The 21443-nt window shown below is 49.7% G+C and overlaps 4 protein-coding genes across 4 annotated transcripts; 3 read left to right on the top strand and 1 right to left on the bottom strand.

Annotated features, from left to right (window-relative positions):
* Positions 1-4250: 4250 nt before the first annotated feature.
* On the top strand, positions 4251-5691 carry BGZ61DRAFT_558006 (uncharacterized protein; the record flags this gene model as incomplete). The annotated part of the gene is made up of 5 exons (XM_046255706.1): positions 4251-4405; positions 4564-4595; positions 4639-4673; positions 4763-5241; positions 5310-5691. 5 exons carry the CDS (start codon positions 4251-4253, stop codon positions 5689-5691), a joined length of 1083 nt encoding a protein of 360 aa, XP_046098507.1.
* Positions 5692-8190: 2499 nt separating this feature from the next.
* Positions 8191-10364, top strand: BGZ61DRAFT_364096 (uncharacterized protein; the record flags this gene model as incomplete). Its single annotated transcript, XM_046241487.1, has 2 exons — positions 8191-8299; positions 8350-10364. 2 exons carry the CDS (start codon positions 8191-8193, stop codon positions 10362-10364), a joined length of 2124 nt encoding a protein of 707 aa, XP_046098508.1.
* Positions 10365-13668: 3304 nt separating this feature from the next.
* Positions 13669-18105, bottom strand: BGZ61DRAFT_509468 (uncharacterized protein; the record flags this gene model as incomplete). Its single annotated transcript, XM_046252006.1, has 8 exons — positions 13669-14329; positions 14513-14784; positions 14911-15421; positions 15515-15844; positions 15896-16411; positions 17809-17838; positions 17884-17915; positions 18060-18105. 8 exons carry the CDS (start codon positions 18103-18105, stop codon positions 13997-13999), a joined length of 2070 nt encoding a protein of 689 aa, XP_046098509.1. The 3' UTR covers positions 13669-13996.
* A 1394-nt stretch (positions 18106-19499) lies between these two features.
* On the top strand, positions 19500-19814 carry BGZ61DRAFT_315944 (uncharacterized protein; the record flags this gene model as incomplete). Its single annotated transcript, XM_046238865.1, has 1 exon — positions 19500-19814. A coding segment is annotated over one exon (315 nt), but the record flags the coding sequence as incomplete, so codon positions are not given.
* Positions 19815-21443: the final 1629 nt, after the last annotated feature.

A 21443-nucleotide genomic window follows, 5' to 3' on the forward strand; every position in this document is an offset into this window, starting at 1 on the left:
GAAGGTGAAACAAGTCCGCTCCAAAGTATAAAGTGTGATGAACCCCGGCAACTGCTGCCAGATGGTGACTTGTCCTGATATCGCGGCAAGGTCACCGCAGTTACGTTGAGATTGCAATCTCGACGGATCGTATCCGAGTAGCCAATGGCCGCTGAATCAAAAATCGGCTCCCTTGTCCAGACCCGGCTCCCTTGTTAGGCGTCAGGAAAGATTTCACGAACTTGTGATTCAAGCGCATGTGATATGGATGCGAGCGACTCTGCCGTCGAACCACCGGAAGCCATTCCGCCCTTTTGTTCGTGTAGTAGTGCGTTTGGCGACGTGTCTGGCGGCACGGAATATTGCCGCAGGTCAAAGACGGCTGGCTACCTTAGCCCGACGTGGGATGGGATCTAAATAAGCTAAAGTACGCTTGGACACCTACACCACCGCTTGAGCCTTCATGTGGTATGTAAGTAGGGATTGAAGAAACAATGCTTGTGCTAAGTAGGCCTGGAACGCGCGAATAATAGGGCTCACAGCCACAGCTGCCGGGGATGGGACTAGCTGGGGGGCCGCCCGTGGAATCAGTCAAAAGGCTACATCCATGGCTGACTTTGCCTCTCATGGTCTACTCGCTTCCCCCCAGCCTAACCCACCTCTCGTGAGGATGATGTAAGTACAGCCCCCCAGGATTACAAACGTTAGTTCGAGCCCGACTTTATAAAGATACCTTATCGTTGGCACTGATATATTCTTAAAGTAAGGTACCTTGACAGATAGACTGTGGAAAATTGAGAAGTATTCATCTCCTAGAACCGGGGCATCTTCCGACGGTCGAAAGCCTATCAGCATTTGCTATTCTAGGTGGCGATATACTGTTAACGAGCTAACAATTGTAATCCTGGGGGGCTGTACACGCGCATTAGCTAGTGAATGGTGGACGAAAGACTTCCACTTCCATGTGCCCGCCGTCATATTGTGGATCAATGACAGGTGAGTGAGCTGTTTGGCTTGGAAATGCAGTTGAAACGTTGCATTTTCTTCCTCTCCTCCAACCTCACCTGTTTAACATGTGGGTCTTGTTTCTCCGTCACCCAATCCACAAGACACCTTTTAAATGAGTAGCATGCTCAGGCGACATGGATGGGTGGAAGGCAGATTTCACTCTAGCAGAAGCTACATACGAAGTACAGTACAGTATTGAGGGCAAACCCTGGTTGCTACCGATGTTTAGTCCACCGGTGATGCAAGGAACAAGCCGGAACCGCCGGCCCCCTTCCGTGAGTCCGATATTATACGAATGGACGAAACTGTGCCCTTGATGTGCCGTGTTGATCCCTGTAGTCCGCATTATACTTTGCTGATCATAAGTGTGCCTGTAGCTATTTTCCCCACAGCAAGGATCGGCGAAGCTAAAGACGCCACGGCTGTACCCGGAGTCGTACCAGAGCCAGGCCCAAAGAATAAGGGATGATATGATCTCATCTGCTCTTCTATATAGCCCTTTGAGTGCGGTAAGGCAACACTTAGGTCACTAGCAGGGGGGTCCAGCCAACCAGAGTATAGCAAATTAAAGGTACATAGATCCCCACCTATTTTATATGGTGATAGAAGTCCCAGCAATTCCCCCCTCTACATAACGCTACATTACACTGCTGACAGCGATATCGCGATTTCTTTAGTCTCTGACCTCTGTTGCCGTTGACTGCCCGTAACGGCTGCGGCCGACCCTCTCCAAGCCGTATTCCTTTACAAGCTTGACATGCCGAGGGATTCTTATTCCGGACCCAATTGTGCTGTATAACAGGCGTAAATTCGTCTCCAGTCCGAAATCTCTGTCGGGCCTGACTGTCAGACTGATACTTTGCGATAAGGTCATTAACAATACGTTGGCGCCAATTGCCCTGTGATATCTCCGGCTTCCACTGTGGCTGCCCTCGCTGCTGTAAAATATAGCTGTTAATAAGGGCTATTTCTAGCAGGAAGTCCCAAGCTAGAGCCCTCCAGCCGCCCCTACGGGCACGCCGGGTAGGGCTCCAATATGACCGCATTTGGTCACCGCGATCTACAGCACCCATCTCGTCATTGTAAACAGCAGCGATGGATGGGATAGAAATCAGCTTGACAGCCTCGTCACCAAAAAATCGCTGTATTGGCCGTGCTTGCATTTGGTCTGTTGTCGGTCTCTTCCTTATGCGTTCGAGTCTCTCAGTGCCCTTGAACACAGTGGACAGGAATAGCACGAGGGCGTTATCTTTCCATGCGATCTGATTGACCTAGCCGAAGACAAATTAGTAGGGAAAATCAATACAATCCTGTCTCTCTGACTGACTTGGTTATCTGCTGTCGGGATAGCTTTGATATCATTGAATTGAAGGCTGCCGGCAGCTGTGTTATCTGCAGCTTTGAGCTTGACAAGAGGCTTGTAGATGCCACAGTTCCTGCGGGCTGTGCCTGTGGCACCGTGGCCGCATTGTCGGAGCCGGCGAAAGAGGTCACAGGAAGAGAATAGGTTATCGAGAAATACATGGTATCTGGCTTCCGGCAGCAGATTTACTAGGGCAACAACCACAGCTTGGGTCGGGTTCAGATGGATTGTCTTCCTCTCTTGTCGCTGCTGCCGGGTCCGCCGCAGCTGTGACGGCAGGCGCCGGTAGCTCAGCCGGATACCAACAGGCCCGTATTTCCGGCCGGGCCGGTGCCAAATCCACCGCAGGAAATAGCCTTGTTGGGCTACAGCCCACACTTTGAAGCCTGTGGGGATAGGTTTATTAGGGACTGTTGTTGTCTCAATAGATCGTCCGAGAAAGCGGACCATACACTCATCTACAGCAATAGATGTGCCCGGAATATAGAATAACGTAGACGTATGTTGTATATGGTCAGACCAAGCCTTAATCCGGATAAAGGTGCGGCCGTAGAAGCTTGTGTTAGGATCCTTATCGATGGTTGTAAAGTTAAAGATCTGAAGATATCGAGATAGCAGCTGGAATCGGTCATAAGGCATCCATTTAATTACTGGATGAATAGGGCGTAGATCCTTAGATCCAGAAGTCTTCCAATACAGCTTGATCTGCGGCTCGATATGTATTCTCATATATATCAAGATCGCAAGCCATATGTAGATTTCGGCAACAGAGGTCGGCTTCCAATCCAGCAGCCGAGACCGCGGCTTCAATCTGCAGCTGCCATCTTCATGCTGCTCAAGCCGGTGACTGACCCAGCTGTTGGTGTATTGGGCCCAGCCTTCTACTAGGGAAACAGGCAGGAATTGCTGGAATAGTGACAGCGGCTCCGGGGGTAGGGTTGTTATCTCAGGGACCCGGCTTGGAATGACCATCGGATCGAAGTTGTAACCGCGATCCGGAACCGGATCATATATCGGCCGGCAGGTGTTATCAGTCGGCTGCTCGCGACGGCTGTTATCAGTGCCAATGAAGCTATTGTCATCATACGCATTGACTGCCTGGCTGGAGAGCTGTTGGGAATCCATAAGTGCACACAGAATGAGTTGTACGGTGAATTGGGCGGGGTTGATTCTAGCGGTGCTTTAGGTCACTCTAGGTACCTCGGCTGTGGCAGGGGTGTGGTGGGTCCCGTGACCTAAGTGTTGCCTTACCGCACTCAAAGGGATAATCAACACGGGACCTAGCTACAGAGTACAGATTGGGGGATGTGGAGTACAAATGAGGAGACTGCGCTACAGGCTCCTTCAAGCAAGGCTAGACTGTGCTCATTTCGAGGATGTTCCTGGTTTGTTTAGTACTAATGTCTCCATCCAATGATTGGAACGGCAATCCATTCCATCACCAATAGTGCGACGTTCATCTGGGGATGTCTCAAACCAAGTCAGGCAACAAGTGCAACAGCCGGGCGTCTTTACCAGTCCAGCCCTTGCCTGGCATCCCCCACGAAAGTCTCACATATAATACCATGCAAACCATCGATAAAGTCATAAGTTTCGGATGGCATGCTATCAGATGACGGATGGTTATGGACTGAAAGGACTCAAGACCCGACCGACAGGCAAACACAGGTCATGCTCAAATTGGCTTTGTTCCCTTCCAGCCGATCCTTTTTACACAGCGACACGTGTGCTCGCACGTCTGGAACAAATTGGCTGCCCGACGTCTTGGTCAAGCATCCACTCTCAGCCAAGTTATCAACCACAAAATACATTCTCACACCTCTATTTTATTTTACCTACTTACGTGGCTTGCTGTTCAGTTCTGGTCCCGGAAGCGCGGTGAATTGTGACCCAGAGCATCATGGTCACGCCGATTCTGGAGCCGCCTGTGGGCCAAAAGTCCGACTTCGACAACCCAGATCGCGACATGTACAATATGTGTATCGTGTCCAATGTCATGGCCATGTCAATATGCTCAATCTTCATCGTGATGCGATTGTGGACACGCTACCGACTGTCGATGAGGCTCTAAGCTGACGACGGTATGTTCGGAAAGATCAGCGCTACTAATGAGATGCTGACCCGTCAACAGTTGCTTGCATTCTTGGCCATGTAAGTCATGACTCTTGTATGCCCCAGCCACGTCATTGTTTCTAAACACCAGTCAAGGTCAGTTTCATGGGGTGTTGCACAATCTGTCTAATAAGTAAGTGATCCAAACTCACTCAGTCAGATCTAATCCTTTGTAGGGCTGGAGTATGGCGGTGGGTTACACGCGTGGGATGTTCCGGAAACCCTTCTGACCCCGTATAACAAACTGTGTTGCGCCTCGCTATATTCGTCCCCCGCCGCGACGATATGATACTGACCTAGGCACAGACTGTCTACGCCACCATGGTGATTTACGGCCCAACAGTATTCGCCATCAAGGCAGCCATCGCTCTCTTCATCGCGCGCATCTTTGAACCGTATCGAACCTACGTCAAGTGGATATACGGCTTCCTCAGTGTCATGGCCATTTACTACATCATCATGCTGTTCCTCAAGATGCTCATCTGCCGCCCGATATCGCGATTCTGGGATCCTTCTGTCGAGGGCGAATGCTTCAATCAACGTGCCTTGATTCTCACGGACAACGTCATCAGTCTTTTTAGCGACGTCGTCGTGTTGCTCCTACCCTGCCCGTTGACAAAAAAGCTTCAAGTTGGGCTATGGGCGAAGATTAAAATCGCTGCTGCCTTTAGTGCGGGAGGCATTGCTTGCATTTTCGGTCTCATTCGCTTAGTCTTTATCGTCAAAGATGGCACAAGTCCAGACCAAACCTACGTTTTTGTGAAGATCAATCTTACAGGGTCAGTCGTCTCTGTCTCTCTCGTCTACTCATAGGCTGTACGTCAGCTCAAGTACTGACAAATCGCAGAATCGCTGAGTGTGGCATTGGAATCATTTGTGCCTGCTTACCGCTCATGCCCATGCTGTGGAAGTCCATCCTCCAACCCGACAAGCCGCTCTATGCATCAAATGTAAGGTCACGATTCGAGATGATGACCTCTTCACAACAGAAATCTGGAAGTACAACCAATACCCATACCAACTGTCATTATCCAAGCGGTACGGAGAGCGATGAGAATATCCTCATCGGCAACGGCAAGGCTCAGATTACAGCGCAAGTCCAGGTTGACAGAGATTCGAGTTTTACAGAAACCAATAACTCGGAAGGCGATGGCAAAAAGTGCAAGGGCAGTCTTGATGAGGTACGGATTTATCGGACAGTGGAGATTCACCAGTATGAGGAGCGTTGATTTTGTTTCATTCTTACCATGGAGAATCACCATGTCGTTACGTTTCGCGACTGCAAGATTTATTTTAGGGTTTGGAGCTACTGAATTATATGGAACAAATTGGAGCTCCAAATTAGATGCTGATGTTAGATGATGTGAGTCTTGAGATTAGATATCTTACGGTGACTCGTTATTTATCGTGTATTTGATCGGGCTGGCAAGGTGCGTATCGACCTGATAGTGTTTGGGTTCATATGCTGTATCAATACACCCATGGCACATAACAGCACATTCTAGTGTTGGCATCTACGTTTCCAAGACTAAGGTTGACTGAGCCCATCGATACGTAGCCTGTATTGCAAATACAAGAGAAGCAGGGTCAATAGCAATCCCCTCCGACGTCGCAGTATGCGGTGACTCACTAAAATCGTTCACCACATGATAGTATCGTTTTATGAAGTGGGCTTGGCCTTGTCAGTTGGCAGTGTCATCCCTGCCAATTCTGAACAGTCGCGCACAGTGAGACCGGCACAATCCCTCAACGGCCTAAAGTTGGACATCCACGGCCAGAACGATTCCGGTCTTAATGGTCGTGATAATAACACCACCGAGCTTAATAACGAAGATGAGGATCCTCTGGCACACTTTTCTGGCGTCATGGCAGCGTTCGGTCTCGATTTACTGTCCACGCTTGCAGCAGCTTGGCGATGAGGACTCTAGCGACGCAGACACCAATGCAGATGACTCTGATAAGGACGGGAATGGCGAAAGCGAAACGGACAAGGATGAGAGTGAGGATGAGGAGTCGAGGACGAAGATGAAGTTAGAAATGGAGAGAGGACAAGGAAATTCAGGACGAAGACGGCGACGGAGAGGAGTCTGAGGAGCCACTTGAGGATTCAGCTGAAACGTTCAAGCGGTATCGCGAAGTCTACCGTGAGTGTTGCTTAGATGCCCAGGCCTAGCACGCCAGCGTCAGTGACCGCCTAAGCTGCCTCTGGACTCATCTCTCCAACACCGTCCGATCCTTCTTCGGTTACCCTCCACGCCCAGCTGTTAACGGTGATATCACACACCAGAGCCTTATTATCGATAAAGTGGCCATTGCAGCATCGCAAGCGGCTTGCCGGGGCGGCATCTTGATGACGTTGGTACATGAGATCTCGGATGTCTTGGGCGCTGACGTAGAGCTAGACTTTTTCAATACCTCAGAGGGCCTTGCCGATGATGATTTGGATGACTTTGTCCTGGAGAACCTCAACTCTGGGTTTGAAAAGCTTCTGGAAATATCTCTTTAGATGGTCGGTAGGGAGCATATTTTTTTGATAACATTCATTTCGTTGGTGGAATCTCGTACTTCACTCACCAAGTTCATTATTGTTTTTGTTCCTCGTAACCTTTGACCATATAAACGAATAGCATTGTGCATTGTATAATTCAATATGCACATACCTTGTGACAGCTATAGATTGGTCGCCAACGCGCAACACTTTCTTGCTCACCGTCTTGCCAAACACCGTGATATCGAAGACTGCCAGGACTCAAGGGTATGTGACACTCTAATATGCGGAGAAATACATGGCCGCCATCAGGTGAAAATGTCCAAAGCCCGAGAACCGGATCCTTGATCGGGCTGGAGTAAAGTGGAAATCGGGCAAGGAGAATGAGGCAGTCGTGAGGCACTAGTCAATACACGTCTAATAGGTGCTAGGCGTAGGATCAGGAACCCTCCAAAAAATCAGTCTTCGAGAGAAATTTATGTCCAGATTGGGCAAAAGCTGAAGAAGCCTACGACTTAAGTCTAAGTGTAATTCTCCACAGGACTAACGCACCCGAAACAATGCTACGTAGTAGTTGGGCCCTAATTGTCGCGCGGGTCAGTGAAAGCAGGCCAAGTGGCGGCAATGCATCCAACCATCCAAAGTCCCTTTACGTGTTTTCATGTGAGATGGATGTCAGCGTAGCATGTATCCATGGAACTTTAGCACCCAGGACTGAAGTCATCAGGACTGAAATGACCACTGAGAAACACCACTCCAATTCTCCCGGGGCCCTCTTCAGCCCCGCCTCACCAAGTTAGTGCGTCCCACGACCGCGTACACGCGGGGTATCGAGATTCGTCTCGTCTGTTGACTAATTATTTGCCAAGCCGGGTACGGAGACAGTCGTCGGAGACATATCCGCCGATGGGAGGCTGTGCTGTATGGTTTGCTCAGCCTCAACAAATCTCCTAGTACGTCTTGGATATAATTAACCTTGGGGGCTGGGGGCTGGAGCAGCTGACTCAAATGGGACTTTGTAAGTCATGGTATTATTTGTGCACGATGCGGCGATTGGGAGGCACCCAGTATAAGAGGAGTTGTTTTACACGATGAATTCGCCGAAAGACAGCCCCCACAGAGCTTCCATTTCTCCGTCGAAGTCTCCCAGCTGTCAGTGCCGTCATCTCGTTTACGACAGACTCACTCATTTAGCAACGACTTCAATAGAGATCACATATCAAGGCCAAAGCCAACCACTATGGAGGACCTCTGCACGACTCCGGCATGCATCCACCTCGCATCCGAAGTCCTCTGGGGCCTCGCCAAGAACTATACTGAGATTGACCCGTGCACTAACTTCGATGAGCGTAAGTGTCAAACATTCCTCAGATTCCCGCAGTCTTATTAACAAGTGCAGTCGTCTGTGGTAGTTGGGCTGCTTACCACGAGATTCCCGCCGGTAGTTCGTCCACCATGGCCCTCACCGCTCAGCAGGACGACATTTACATTACGGTGCGCAACATTCTCGAAGGCCCGTACCCGCACGAAGGCTGGATAACAGTCGGCCTAACCGACGAGCAAGCCAAGGTCGACAAAAAGAACTTTGCCAAGATCCAGAAGGCCTACGATGTCTGCGTCGACTACACGGCCCTTGCCGAAGAGGGTCTCAAGCCTTTGGCCAAGCTCGTCAAGACCATCGCAAGCGACTTCTCGGCCGCCTGCGATAATGGCGATACGCTTCCATACGATCACTCCGATGCCATGGGAAAGTCCCTGCTCCTCTTCGAGAGCCTCGGCATTGCAACAACACAGCGCATCGGGCCATCGCAAAACGACTACAACCCTAATGAGGCTCTGATCAACATTTTGCCGCCCTCTAGCTCTGACGTTCCCGACGAAGAGAACCTGGCGGAATACGTCGAGCTGGCTGCTGCTCTCATCGCCTCGGTGCATCCGTCCAACATTACTGTCAAGAAGGCTGCAGCTCTTGTACAATCGCTGCTAGTCTGGGAGGCCAGCGTGAGCAACATCGTGGCTTCTGGAATGGAGAGTGGCCAAGTAACGGTATCCTTGGCCGAGATCCAGGCTGCGGCACCTCAGTTGAACTACCAGTTCGTCATCAACCAGCTCGCTCCCGAGGGCTACAGTGCAGACCGTGTTGTCGTCACAGCTCCCACCTACTTCCAAAATCTCTCTCAGATCATCTCGCAGACACCACCCCAGGTTCTCGAGACATTCTTTATCTGGAAGGCTATCTACTCGCTGTCGCCCTACATCGAGTCCGAGCCGACCAATGCGTACAACAACTTTCAGGCGAAGCTCTCTGGAGACCCTGAAGACCTCACGCCTCGTTGGAAGAAGTGCATCGTACTCCTTGACGAGGGCGTCAGCTGGATTGCTGACGATGAGGCAGCCTCGAGCGCCATCGGCCCCAGCGGACTGACGTGGATACTCACAAGATTCTTCCTGGAACAAAGTTATTCCTGGGAAGCTAAGAACCTCACATCTGATATTGTGACAAACCTCCAGGCTTCATTCCTCGAGCGCATCCAGTCTCGAGAATGGGCATCTGACGAGGTCAAAGTCGCCGCCGCCGAGAAGCTGCACGCTACCGTTAAGAAAATCGCATGGCCCACCGACCCAGATGCCATCGATGCTCTCAAGATTGGGGAGTTCTATGAGAACGCTGAAATCACCTCGTCTCATACACATAACGCCCTGGCTATGGCCAAGGTCAACGTGGCCAACAAGTGGGCAATTCTCGGCAAGCCGTTCCCCAAAGGCATCTTCATTTCCAGCACCCTCACTGTGAATGCATTCAACTGGCCTGGCCAGAACCAGATGATCCTGCTCGCCGGAATCCAGCAGTTCCCTCTGTATGACGTTGACTTTCCATCTTATATGCTATATGGAGGAATGGGTAGCGTTGTTGGGCATGAAATCACGCACGGATTTGATACACAAGGACGCCAGTATGATGCCACTGGCAACCAGACAATATGGTGGGATGACGCTACTGCCGAACGATTCACCGAAAAGGCTCAATGCTTTGTCAAGCAATACGACAAGTTCACCATCACGGCCCCTAACGGGACGCAAGTCCACGTCAATGGTGAACAAACCATCAATGAGAATATTGCCGATGCTGGTGGTGTCGTGTCCAGCTATGCTGCGTGGAAGAAGTGGCAGTCTACGCATAGCAAAGCGAAAAATCTTCCAGGCCTTGAAAAGTTCACCCATGAACAGCTGTTCTTCGTCAAATGGGGACAGGCGTGGTGCCAGAATATGAGCCCCGAGTATGCCCTGAGTTTGATTGAGACGGATGTGCACAGTCCCAACGCCGCGAGGATCTTGTTGACGCTGCAGAACTCGGTTGGCTTTAAAGAGGCCTTTAACTGTCCTAAGAAAGAGCCTCTTTGTGAGCTTTGGTGAACATCTGTAAATTTTTGGGGCATAGCAGAAGAAGGCTGCCAATGTCGTCGCTGTAAGTAAGTACGGAGTGGTAGTTTTAATGAATGAAGGCGAAACTAGTCCTGTAAAAATGAAGTGTGGATGTAAGGAAGTTCCAAAAGATATATCGGCGACCAAGGTTAAATTCGACCGAGAACAACCATGTCACAACTGCAACGCTGGGAGCACGACCTGTACTGTACAGGGACTAAGAGTGGGGATCATAGGCAACTCAGACAATATACACACCCAATCAGATGCCTCACAGAATCAGAGCGCATGACATAGGTAGGAAAAGGGGGCTGGGGGGAAACAAAAAATCATCAGACATCAATATCATCATCCTTGGGCTCCACTGCTTTAGCCCCTATTGTCTTGATTGAATTGGCCGTATCGGATCCAACATCTTACATAACGAGTCTTTTTGCACGGTCGGCTGTGCGGGCACGGGTGGCCCGAAGCTAGCTATAGCAGAAGGAAGCGTCTAATAAAGTAGGTAGTCCTGATAGATCCTAGGAGCGACGTTTAGCGAAGCATCAGATGGTTATTGCAGCCTAGGATCTTAGATACTATCTGAATCGGCATGATATAGCAGATTGGCTCACGGTCTTAGGTTAAAAGAAGAGTCTAAGAGCAACAGCAAAAGGACTGTATAACTCGGAAAATATTAAAAAGCAAAACAAAAGCCAAGACCTGGCCGGCCTGACAGACTGGGAGGTCTCGTTTCTTCCAACAGTCTGCATGTGAAGGTGCTGATAATGTTAAATCTAGCCGTGAGACGCGCTCCCTTAATATCACTCCCTTAGCGTTGAACCCTCAGACCAATCTGATAACCCCGTTTCAATATCTAATTTAAACCCAACTAGAGTCAATTTCATCTGAATTTATTTGATCACAAGCTTGGGCATGCTGCTTCAAAAAATTCTTAATTCGCGCCGTCAAAATAACCACAACCTTGTCGCTGTCCGTCAAAATAGTCTCAGTCATTTCGCTGTCTTTTTCAATGGGTGGACTAGTGGCTAGGAAATCCAGGGCATGCTTTGGTGGGAAGCTGATGGGGTTGTCCTCAAACTTGAGCACTTGTAGGGACACCATATCAGCAAGACATAATGGCAACTCTCGAATCTGGTTCCCTTCGACACTGAGGACCTTTAATAAAGAAAGTTTCGAAATATTGGAGGGTAGGACGCGCAATTGATTTTTGCCAAGGTCCAGTATCTCGAGGGACTTAAGATCGCAGAGCTACCACAGCATTAGACGCAGTACCGCAGAACCAGGGACACGCTGTCTTACGGGCAGGGGAAACTCCTTGATATGGTTCCGTCTGATATTTAGATACCGTAGTGAAGTGAACTCCGAAAATCGAGCAGGCAGAAATGAAAGCTTGTTGCGGGACAATGCCAGTCTGTTCAGGGCCGTTGCTGTTAGCGCTGGTTTGGTGGAAGGATATTGACACCTTCTCTAATAAAGAGGCGGCTGACGGAGTAGCAACTGTACGGTGCTCTGGAGCACTGTTCAACATTGCATCGGATTAATAAAGTTGGAAGAAATTGGGTGCCTTCGACGTTGCCCTATGGCACGCTTTAAAGAGGAGGATGAATAGAGGAGCTGAAGGACAGCAGGATACCCTTGGATGTAGTCGTCCCCAATAGGACAACTTGCGTCAAACACGCAAACGGGTTTACAAAGGGGGCTTCTGGGCGGCCCTCGAAGATCGATAGATGGCCGTACGGATGTGGCTGACGCAGTGATCGGAATGGTCTGGTCTGACTTGGTCTTGGTCTGGTCTAGACCGCCAAGACTTGGTTTGGTCTGACGATTTCTCCAGACCATGGTCTAACCGGTCTTAATGGTCCTTAATGGTCTGCTACAAATAGGTCAAGTTAGAGATGTGGGTGGCTGAAATTTAGCTCAATATGGCTAGATCGTGTCTTTTTTGCTTTTTCCTCCTGGGTTCTCTCTTTCCCATAACCTTGCCTGTTTTCTGCCCGGTCTCTGCTGCAATACATCTCTACCGGGCGACTCGATGGACGATGAGCCAGGTTGTGAGAGGCCATTGCGTACTGGCTGTCCCGCCATGACCCCAGAGAGATCTTGTTGAGGGTGATAGTGACAGCGACCATAATGGGCATGACAACAATAGAATCAATGGATAATTAGCTTTTAGTAAAATACCTTTTCTGACAATAAATATGAAAGTCACGATCTCGTCATAACTCTTTGGTGGTCTTGTTGGTCTAACCGGTCTATCAGACCGGTTAGACTAAAGTGGCTTGGTCTGGTCTGGTCTGACCCCCCAGACCAGACCAGACCAGACCATTCCGATCACTGGGTTAACCAAGGCATACAGATGCAGGAAGCCTGCCAAAATTGGAAGTGGTAAAGGGTGAGGAGAATACCTGTGGCTTTGGTGTCCTATAATTTCTCGGACGTTCGTTGACCAACTTAATAATAGCAGCCCAAGTTCAAAAAGATAAACCCTTCGTCAGTGAAGTGGAAGCGCAAAAAATTCAAGCTTGCGGTTTGTGTGCATCAAATACACAAACTTTCTCATGAAACTCACCTGGTGGAATGGCAGCGCCTCGAAACTGCTTACTACCCTTTTACCCTCCTACTTGGCTGCTTGACTGAGCTCCGTTTGGCACTACTAAGTGCTGCCGAGTAATCTCTGATGTGGGCTATTTGAGCTTATTATTACTTGAGTGTGCTTTGATACTCTTGATGTGATGAGTGAAGACTGATATATCACACCTACCTGTTTATGAGGGTTATCCTGCATCACTCTTCTAATAAGGCTTACTTCTTGACCTACTGGCAGCGAATGGTTGCCCTGTGGGTCAGATCAGAGTATGCGATGCCCATTGAACAGCGGCGGGTCCCCGGATCGCTAGATAAGTTACAGCAGTGGCTTTTTTACGACCACAGCATTTACATAGTCTTGGACTGTTTGACTGGCCCACAGCCTGCGCCAGATATTAGAACACTTGTCACATGTAAAACGCGCCCGCTGACACAAGAGATTAGCTTTTGTGGGCCACGAATACACCTCTGCAGGGGGACTAGAAAGTTTACCCTTACGTATCATTTACGAAATACCCCTCCCCTAGGAATGTGCCGATTTATTTGCGCTAAGGAAGTCAACCTTCCGTGTGAATTTCAGCAAGTTGTAAGGAGTATTTCTACTCTGCACTTAGTTAATTCTTTTAAGTTCTTAGTACTTATTCTTTTAGTATATATAGCTTCTTAGTATAGATAGTAAAGTAATAAAATTAAAAGTCTCATCTATGTCCAGAACCCAATTACCTCACAGTAAGTCATTATAAATTAAGTACTGGACCCCCTACTTCTAAGTATATATCTTAGGTATATTCCCAGTATTTATATTCTACTACCTAGGGGAATTCAGACGAAGTTTGAAGGAAAGAGAGCACAAGAAAATCTAGCCGAAAGATCCATTTATCTTAGTTAACGGTCTCCTAAACGTACGCGAGGTTGTTGGCCAACTGTGCTATCCCCGGACAGAGCTGCCGGCTATGGCTTCGGACTCAACAGTTTATTCTTGGACAGTCGGCATTTCAAATCCAGCCTGCTCATCCTTCCCAAGTCTTCAATTCTTACTTGCTAAGACCAAACTGCTCTCCAGTCCAACCGTAAGCTCTAGTTAGTCTCCGACTAAAGCGTCTAGCTACTACAAACGACAGCTTGCCACTTGGATGCGGTTCGTGAAAGTGAATACTTCCTAGACAGTCAGACATGACAGGCGAGAACTGCCACACGGACCCATAGAGCTTCTGCGCTCCGAATCCAACCGACGTCATAGCATGCACAAAGTGACTCCACGGGAGTTCTCCAGGCGTTGACGTAACAGCAGGATTGAAGAACAAAGTACGGAAAACTTTGAGCGCGCGATTGTCAACTGCGAAAAACGGCCGGGTTGCCGTGTCTTCCTAATGACCGACCTCGACACTCTCTAATGCCTCTGCGTCTTGGCCAGGGGCGCCTCGAGTCTTGATCTTGGCTTTGAAGGGCTCCGGCTTTGGGCGATCCATTGCTGCCTTCGAGGATGGGCCGTCCCTTAATCCGAAATAGAAGGGTGAAAGCGGCTGTTCTGTAGGAGGAGTTGCCACGACATTTTGACCCGCTAATGGCTCGACCCATTCCGGCGTCCGTTGCAAGAGACGAGCCTGTGAAAAAAGCCCCTGCACAGCAGATGCTTGCAATTTCCCAAGCTTTGCATGCAGCAGACGGTCGACACTGGCCCAGAATACATCGAGGTTCCGCTCCGCTCGTCGCAGCGTTTCCACATTCTCCTTCGTGCGACGTTTGTCGATGGGGTACGTGAACCTCCCAGACAGCGGTTCTCCGAATCTCGCAGTTTTCCCGAGATTGGCGTCGTGGAAGGCTGCGAGGATCAGAGCCCACGGTTTGTACTTTTCGGCATAGTCCTTCTCGAGATCTGGTTGGAGGTCCACGGCTGCCGAATTGAAGTTTTGGGCCCAGGGCTGGTATATCTCGAGTTGATGGAGACACTGGGATTGAATGGAAAGATTGCCGATGATCTTGGCCACGTGGAATGAGATGAGGTCTCTTGCTGCTGGCTCGGCTTCTAAGAGACGTTCTAGTTCGTCAACCACATTGGAAAGTCTAAAGAGAAAGAGGTCATGGTCGTCCTCCCAGAGTGTTCGGAGCAGATGGTTAAGATTCTCCTCGATCTTGGACATCTTGATACCCTTGGACACAATCTGCATTTTGGACGAAGTGCGATCCATTGGGGGAAGTCGAGCATAGAATCTTCGCATTGGCGGAGACACCACCACGGTCTGCTTCAGCTGCGCCAAAGAGCCTTTCACAGCTTGATTGAGGAAGTGGCGAAAGCGCAGAAGCGCGAGTAAATACTCCCGAGGGAGATCTTTCATGGGTGAAATATCTACGGCGTACTTTCTTTGGAGGTCCACCAACGTCTTACTCTGTTGATGGAGTTCGGAGAAAGTCTCTAGCTGAAAGTATCCCTCAACAAGGACATTGCCAATCACCCGCGTCTAGAAAAGCGCTTCTTGGCCCGGGACAAGAGTCGGATGAGGCCGACCGTCTGTGTCCTTGATCATCTCTTGTCGATATTCTTGGCCCTCTACCAGATGCTGATAAAAGTAGTGAGGATCCTCACGCAAGGCCCAGAGGTGATCTTCTGCCGCTTGTATCTTGGCCGCGAGCAAGGATTCGACCTTTTCCAGTTCAAACTTGGCCGGGACTCGGTAAGGCGCTGCGGCGGCCATTGCGGCCAACGACTCAAATCCCAGCGATTCAACTTCCGTCTTCAAAGGAGGCTCTAGCTGGATGGGATACACGTCACTACCCAGTTGATCATTCGGGATATCATAGAGGATAGCTTGGCAGCAGTTAACAAGAAACTCCATCAGTGCGTCTTGGGCCTTGAGCACGACAATACCATCAGCCGGGGCGAACTATTTCTGGGTATGCATCCAGTCAAAGGCGTCCGGATAATCATCCCATACAAGCAGGCTTCCGTACTCGGAGCCATCTGTGACTCCATGCAATATCATCGTGTAGCTGTTCAAAAACGGGCGCTCGATGACATCGCTCACTATACCCAGGTGCATAGCCTCCAGATCAGCAGCTGCGAAGCTGGATAGAACCTCCCGTCCTCGTACATTAAGAAGCAGCAGAAGCGGCTGCGTCTGGGAGAGGTCCTCCTGGTTGATATAAGGCCACATGTAACAGCCAGTGCTTTTGCTGCCTTGGGCCTGCCATTGTCTTCCCTTTTGTCGAAATGCCGCAAAGTCCGGTCGGTAGCTGGCCGGCCTATCTGGCCATGCTTTTGACAGGATACCAAGTCTTTGCTTGGTGGTTTTCTTGGCCCATCTTTTCCATATCATCGACTCGTGCCTTTCAAGGACAGTATTTAAAAACCTGTAATTGCGGAATATTTCCGGTCCTCTTTTCTTGGCTTCATCAAGAATTTCGGCTGCGGACGGTAGTTTTGGAACAGGGCGGCCCAACGAGGTAAAGAACTTGGCTGGGTTGGAATAGAAGTTGTTGTCTGAGTCTGCATCATCTTGAGTAACGAATGCAGGATTATAGTTGGGTCCGAGCTCTATTTTCTCTTGGCGTGTAAATGACGGTCCTTAGGTGTAGTCGACGGTGGATGAAGCATAGAAATTACCTGGCTCGCGAGGAAATGTCTGCGGAGGTTTCAAGTGCGGGGCATCAAATCCTAATGGTCACGTGATAGACATCAAGCAAGCCCAAGCCAGCCACCAGGAACGGCAGCGAGAGCTCCTACAGCAGTCAGCAATTGCAGCTGGCCACTCCTGGCTGTTGCACTATCCAGCCCACCGAGTGCTGATCTGTCAGGCGCACGGCTATCCCATAGCTGACTTACGAAGCCATTTGCAGAGACAGCACGCCGATCTAGACCGGCCAGCCCGCCAAGCTCTTAGGTCCTGATGAGAGAGGGGGAAAGGAGCTGGAAGAGGAGGTTTTGCAGGTTCTAGCCCGCTTCTGGATGTAGCTGCTACCCCAGGACCCCTTTGCTAGCCTGCTGTGGTATTTCGTCGCTGTCCTGGGCATTGATGGCGAGACTGGGCAGCTACGGCCGGCACACCATTTTACCTATATTCTAGCTGGTCTAGTCTATATAGGCCGGGCTCTGCTAGCCGAAGCTGCCATCCATAGCCAGGGCCAGCCTTTTGCTATAGATACTATCCGCTGCATGATCAGGAAAATGACTCTCAATGCAGAAGACCTTCTTTAGGAAGGGCTGATGTTCCAGCCTAGCAAGGTAGAGCCAGTTTCCAGACTAGCACACCGCTTTCTTATCCCTCTCACTGCTATTCAAGACGACCTAACCCAGACCCAACGCGGCCAGTCTTTTATTCACACCAATGGCCTAGTGGGAAAGAAAAGGAGATGCTGCAGAACCTGATAGCTGGGCCTATCAAAAGGGAATTCCTCAATGGCTAAGACGAGTAGAAATGGCCCTGGCTGCAGCGATACCTACGGCAGGTCAGAAGGTTCCAGGAGCTGCTGCTGCTGCTAGTACATCTAACCAACTACCCGCTCAGGGGTACAGAGATTACAGGGCTATAATTGGTCAATGGCATCAATCGGGACCGCAGCCTCTTTGTTATCCATAGAGAGGCAGTCCAGCGCTCTTAATAGTCCAGACCGTTTAGACTATTAGTCCAGACTATATCGTCACCCGGGGCAATACTACAACCAATTCAATTCAAAAGCAAAAAGTAAGAGCATCCAATTAGACAATTTTTATTCCGCCAGTTAGAATGCAGTATTAATTGCTTTTGATTCAGCGTTGCAAGTGTAGTCTGGACTAATAGTCTAAACGGTCTGGACTATTAAGAGCGCTGAGGTAGTCCTGATCAGCCAATATCACAAGTCCTTTGCCCACTTTAATAGCCCTAAGGTTATCCCAAGGATCCTACCCAGCCGGATCGGACAGCTAATGGCTATCTATATAATCTACATCCAGTCCTTCACAGACCGTCTCTAGGCCAGCTACTGGGCCTCATTCGGCAAGGTCTATCTGCCCAGTGACTTCATCTGGCATCATAAAGATAGCCCCAGCAGCCTCTAGAACAGCAGCCAGATATCTCGAGCTCTAGCTAAATGGAGCCAGCACTATAGCAGCCAGAGGGTTACAGTGCAGCAATGGCGGCATATAGCTATTGCTATTAGCAGAAGGCATACCAGAGAGAAGGGAGCGAGGAGGGCTGATTTTGATGAGGCCGAGGGGGGCAAGGATGAGGCAGAACACTATGAGGATGCGGAGGACTTGGCTGCTGCGCACACAGGCCGCACTGCTGCCAGCTACGGGGTAACTATTGATATCTGTTGGATTGTAACCCTGTATTACGAAACCTCTGATAGATTGATATCCTGACCTTAGTTAGAAGGGGGGTCTGATTACCCCTCTTCCAGTCGGTCCAGATGACCGGCAGAAGCAAGCATCAACATCATCATCACTGCATTAATCCCTATCCATTTAATCGAATTGACCGTAACGGATCCAACAGATAGCATCACGCTACCATAACCAACGCCATTTTGGCATAGACATTAGAAACGACGACATAAATCAACCCCGACCGCTCCAACAGCTCCTACAGCCCCGACAAGAATGAACCGCGACTATATCGAAGCCTGGGTCCAAGAAGTCAGCCCTCCTACATCGCCGTCCGACATCCCAGCCTTCCCCAGCGGATCAAAACGCAAACTCGCAGATGCGGTCGTGACCATGGGCGTATCATCGCCCCCGCTTAGCAACGACAATACGCTGCAACCTTGACGTCACGCCGCGCGTATCCCACTCATCGAAGCGTCGCCGAACCGACTTGGGTACGCCGTCGCTCGGATTGCAGCAGCCCTTGGAAGCATCCCGGAGTCTCGAGTGGGACACTATACGCTCGACTCGGGTGAAATCAACGACAACAACGACGACGACGACGACGACGACGACGACGACAAACACGACCGACAGCAGGTCGAGGAAGTCTCGAACCCCCATTAAGAATAAGGCAGACCTCTTGCTTGCCGACAAACCCATCTAATCCATCCGTGTTCGAAAGATTAAGAACCTTCCTTCAGACGTCATCGACTTGTTCACACACATACGCGAAACACAAGCGGGTAACAATATTGTCCCTCAAGAGGCCCTACACAATATCCAGGATGCAATAACCCTTACTGACGATCCGCTCTTGGTTAATGCTGCCTATGAAGGCAATATCTGGGCACATAGCGACGGAGTGGGACGCAGACAGCAAGTTCAAGACTGTGCAGAAAATCGTCCGTCGCACGGAAGAATGCGAACTGGAGAATGTCTCCGAAGTATCTTGGAATGCGCGGGTCCATGAGCTGTTGCTTGAAATTGCACTGGAGCCCTTTGGGAAATCCATTTCACACTGGGATGTCACCAAGGCGCCCATGAATAAGCTGTACCTCCCGCGGCACGGTTCGGGCAGCGATCTCCAGGCCAAGATGGTCGACTTCTACATCTGCCTAGGAGGCAACAGCACCACTGCAGCAATTCGACACCGCCTCAAGAAGGCCGGCGACTGCTACTCCATCAACCACAGCCCCTACCAACCCCTTCGCTACCGCCCCATCGCCATCAGCATCGAGACAAAGACCCCCGACGGCTCAGGCCAGGAGGCCAAGACGCAGGTGTCGGTCTGGGCGGCAGCGTATATGGCAAGATTGCGGGCGCTGTCCGGGACGTCCAAGAGCGCTATGGCTCTAGGGGTGACGCTGCCGCTGGTGACGGTGCGAGGGGGGGAGTGGTCCGTTTTATTTGCGAAGGACCAGGTCGACGGGATCGACCTTATCGAGATGTTTGTCGTGGGCAATACTAGCTGCATCGTGGGGTGCTACAAAGTCATTGCGCTGCTAAGGTGATTCGCACTCTGGGCGAGGACGGCCTTGTCGTCGTGAATGATGGAGAATACAATACAATTTATTACGCCCGGCGGCACTAGAGCCGAAAGGGCACTAATTACTAATATACACGTTCATTGCCCAAATTGTATCATGGTCTCCTTCAGCCCATATTGAGTCCTCGAGCCCATATTGAGTCCTCGATATTAAGTCCTCGGTGTCCGCAATTCTGGAAAACCTCTTGGAGATCTCTTGATCTCTCGAAATCTCATTATTTATCTTCTTTATAACCTTTGAAATACCCGGTAGCCGCTTGGCGGAGATTCAGGCCTTTGGATGTCTGGAGTTGTGAACCCCGCTTCAGACGTCATCACCGTCATAGAAGGCAAACCGGACGTTCCGGACGGGGGATATCATCGTCCCCTGCATAAAAGAACCAGAACGACGAGGGCAATAGAATCCGAGTAGCAAAAAGGTGATATGGAATGGCAGGAAGAAGAGAGTAGTGAGGGAGCTCTAAGTTATACCTAAATTAAGAAAAGAGCTATATCTAAGTGTAACGGTCGTGTCTCTTGGTCTGCCGTAGACGTGGTCTAGGGTAGACAAGAGGCTGGTTGCTGGTGGATAAACCGTAGGTTTATGTTAGCAGAGCGGTTAGGGCGTCACTTACAGAGTAAATGTTACGTCTGGTAATAGTCAAGCACAATGATGCGTAGCGAGTCAAGGTGATTGAGGTAACCAAGTTGTATTGATAGCTGAGTAGCTTAGGAGTCTAGGAAAGTGCTAATGAAGGTGTGTCTATATACTAGAATGATATGTGAGGCTCACGGCAGTGAGCCTTGGAATCGCAGGTGAGCCATGGAGGCTCACGCGTGAGCTTGGGCGGCTCACGGGTGAGTCTCATAGTGCGGCGTGAGCCGCAGCGAGGTGATCCTTTATTGGGGGAAATTTGTGGGGGTGCACGTGACGTCGGGCGTCCACGTTGCATGGGTCGTAACACTAAGGCAGCCGGCAGTATAATTGAGGCAATTCAGGGCCTAAAATAACTCCTAGAATAAGACTTTAATAAGAGAATAAATATAATAAAAGTAGATTTTTAGCTCGAGTTTGTAAAACTTAGCGACTATATAGCTGAGGAAGCTACTAGAACTATAGCTTAGATAGTATAATAATTATTACAAGTTCGAGAGTAGCTTATCTAGATTTATAGTAAGCTGGAACAGGCCCGGCTATAGCTGGATATCTTAAATAATACTTATATAGTATAATTACCTAGTTATATATATACAGATACTGCTAGAATAACTTTTATAAGAATTACTATTTAAACTCTATTAATATCTAATTTAGCAATACTAAAACTGGTATTTTATATACTAGATATATCTAGAATTTCTAAGAATTATATAGAAGATACTATACTAGTAGTATTTTATAAAATTATTAAATGTTACAGGCTGGAGCCTGGGGACATAGCTGCGGCTGTGCCGAAGCCAGAGTCAGACCAAAAACTCAGCTGCCGGGATCTACCGAGAGAGCACGGGAAGTCACCGGGCAACCGGCGAAATAATCTCCGAGAACACGGGAAGCCACCGGGCAACCAGCCGAAGCCTTTCCGAAGACTTCCGAAAGATTTCCCGAAGACTTCCC

This window comes from Ilyonectria robusta (assembly GCF_021365365.1).
Source record: "Ilyonectria robusta strain PMI_751 chromosome Unknown BGZ61scaffold_25, whole genome shotgun sequence".
Taxonomy (NCBI): Eukaryota; Fungi; Ascomycota; class Sordariomycetes; order Hypocreales; family Nectriaceae; genus Ilyonectria; species Ilyonectria robusta.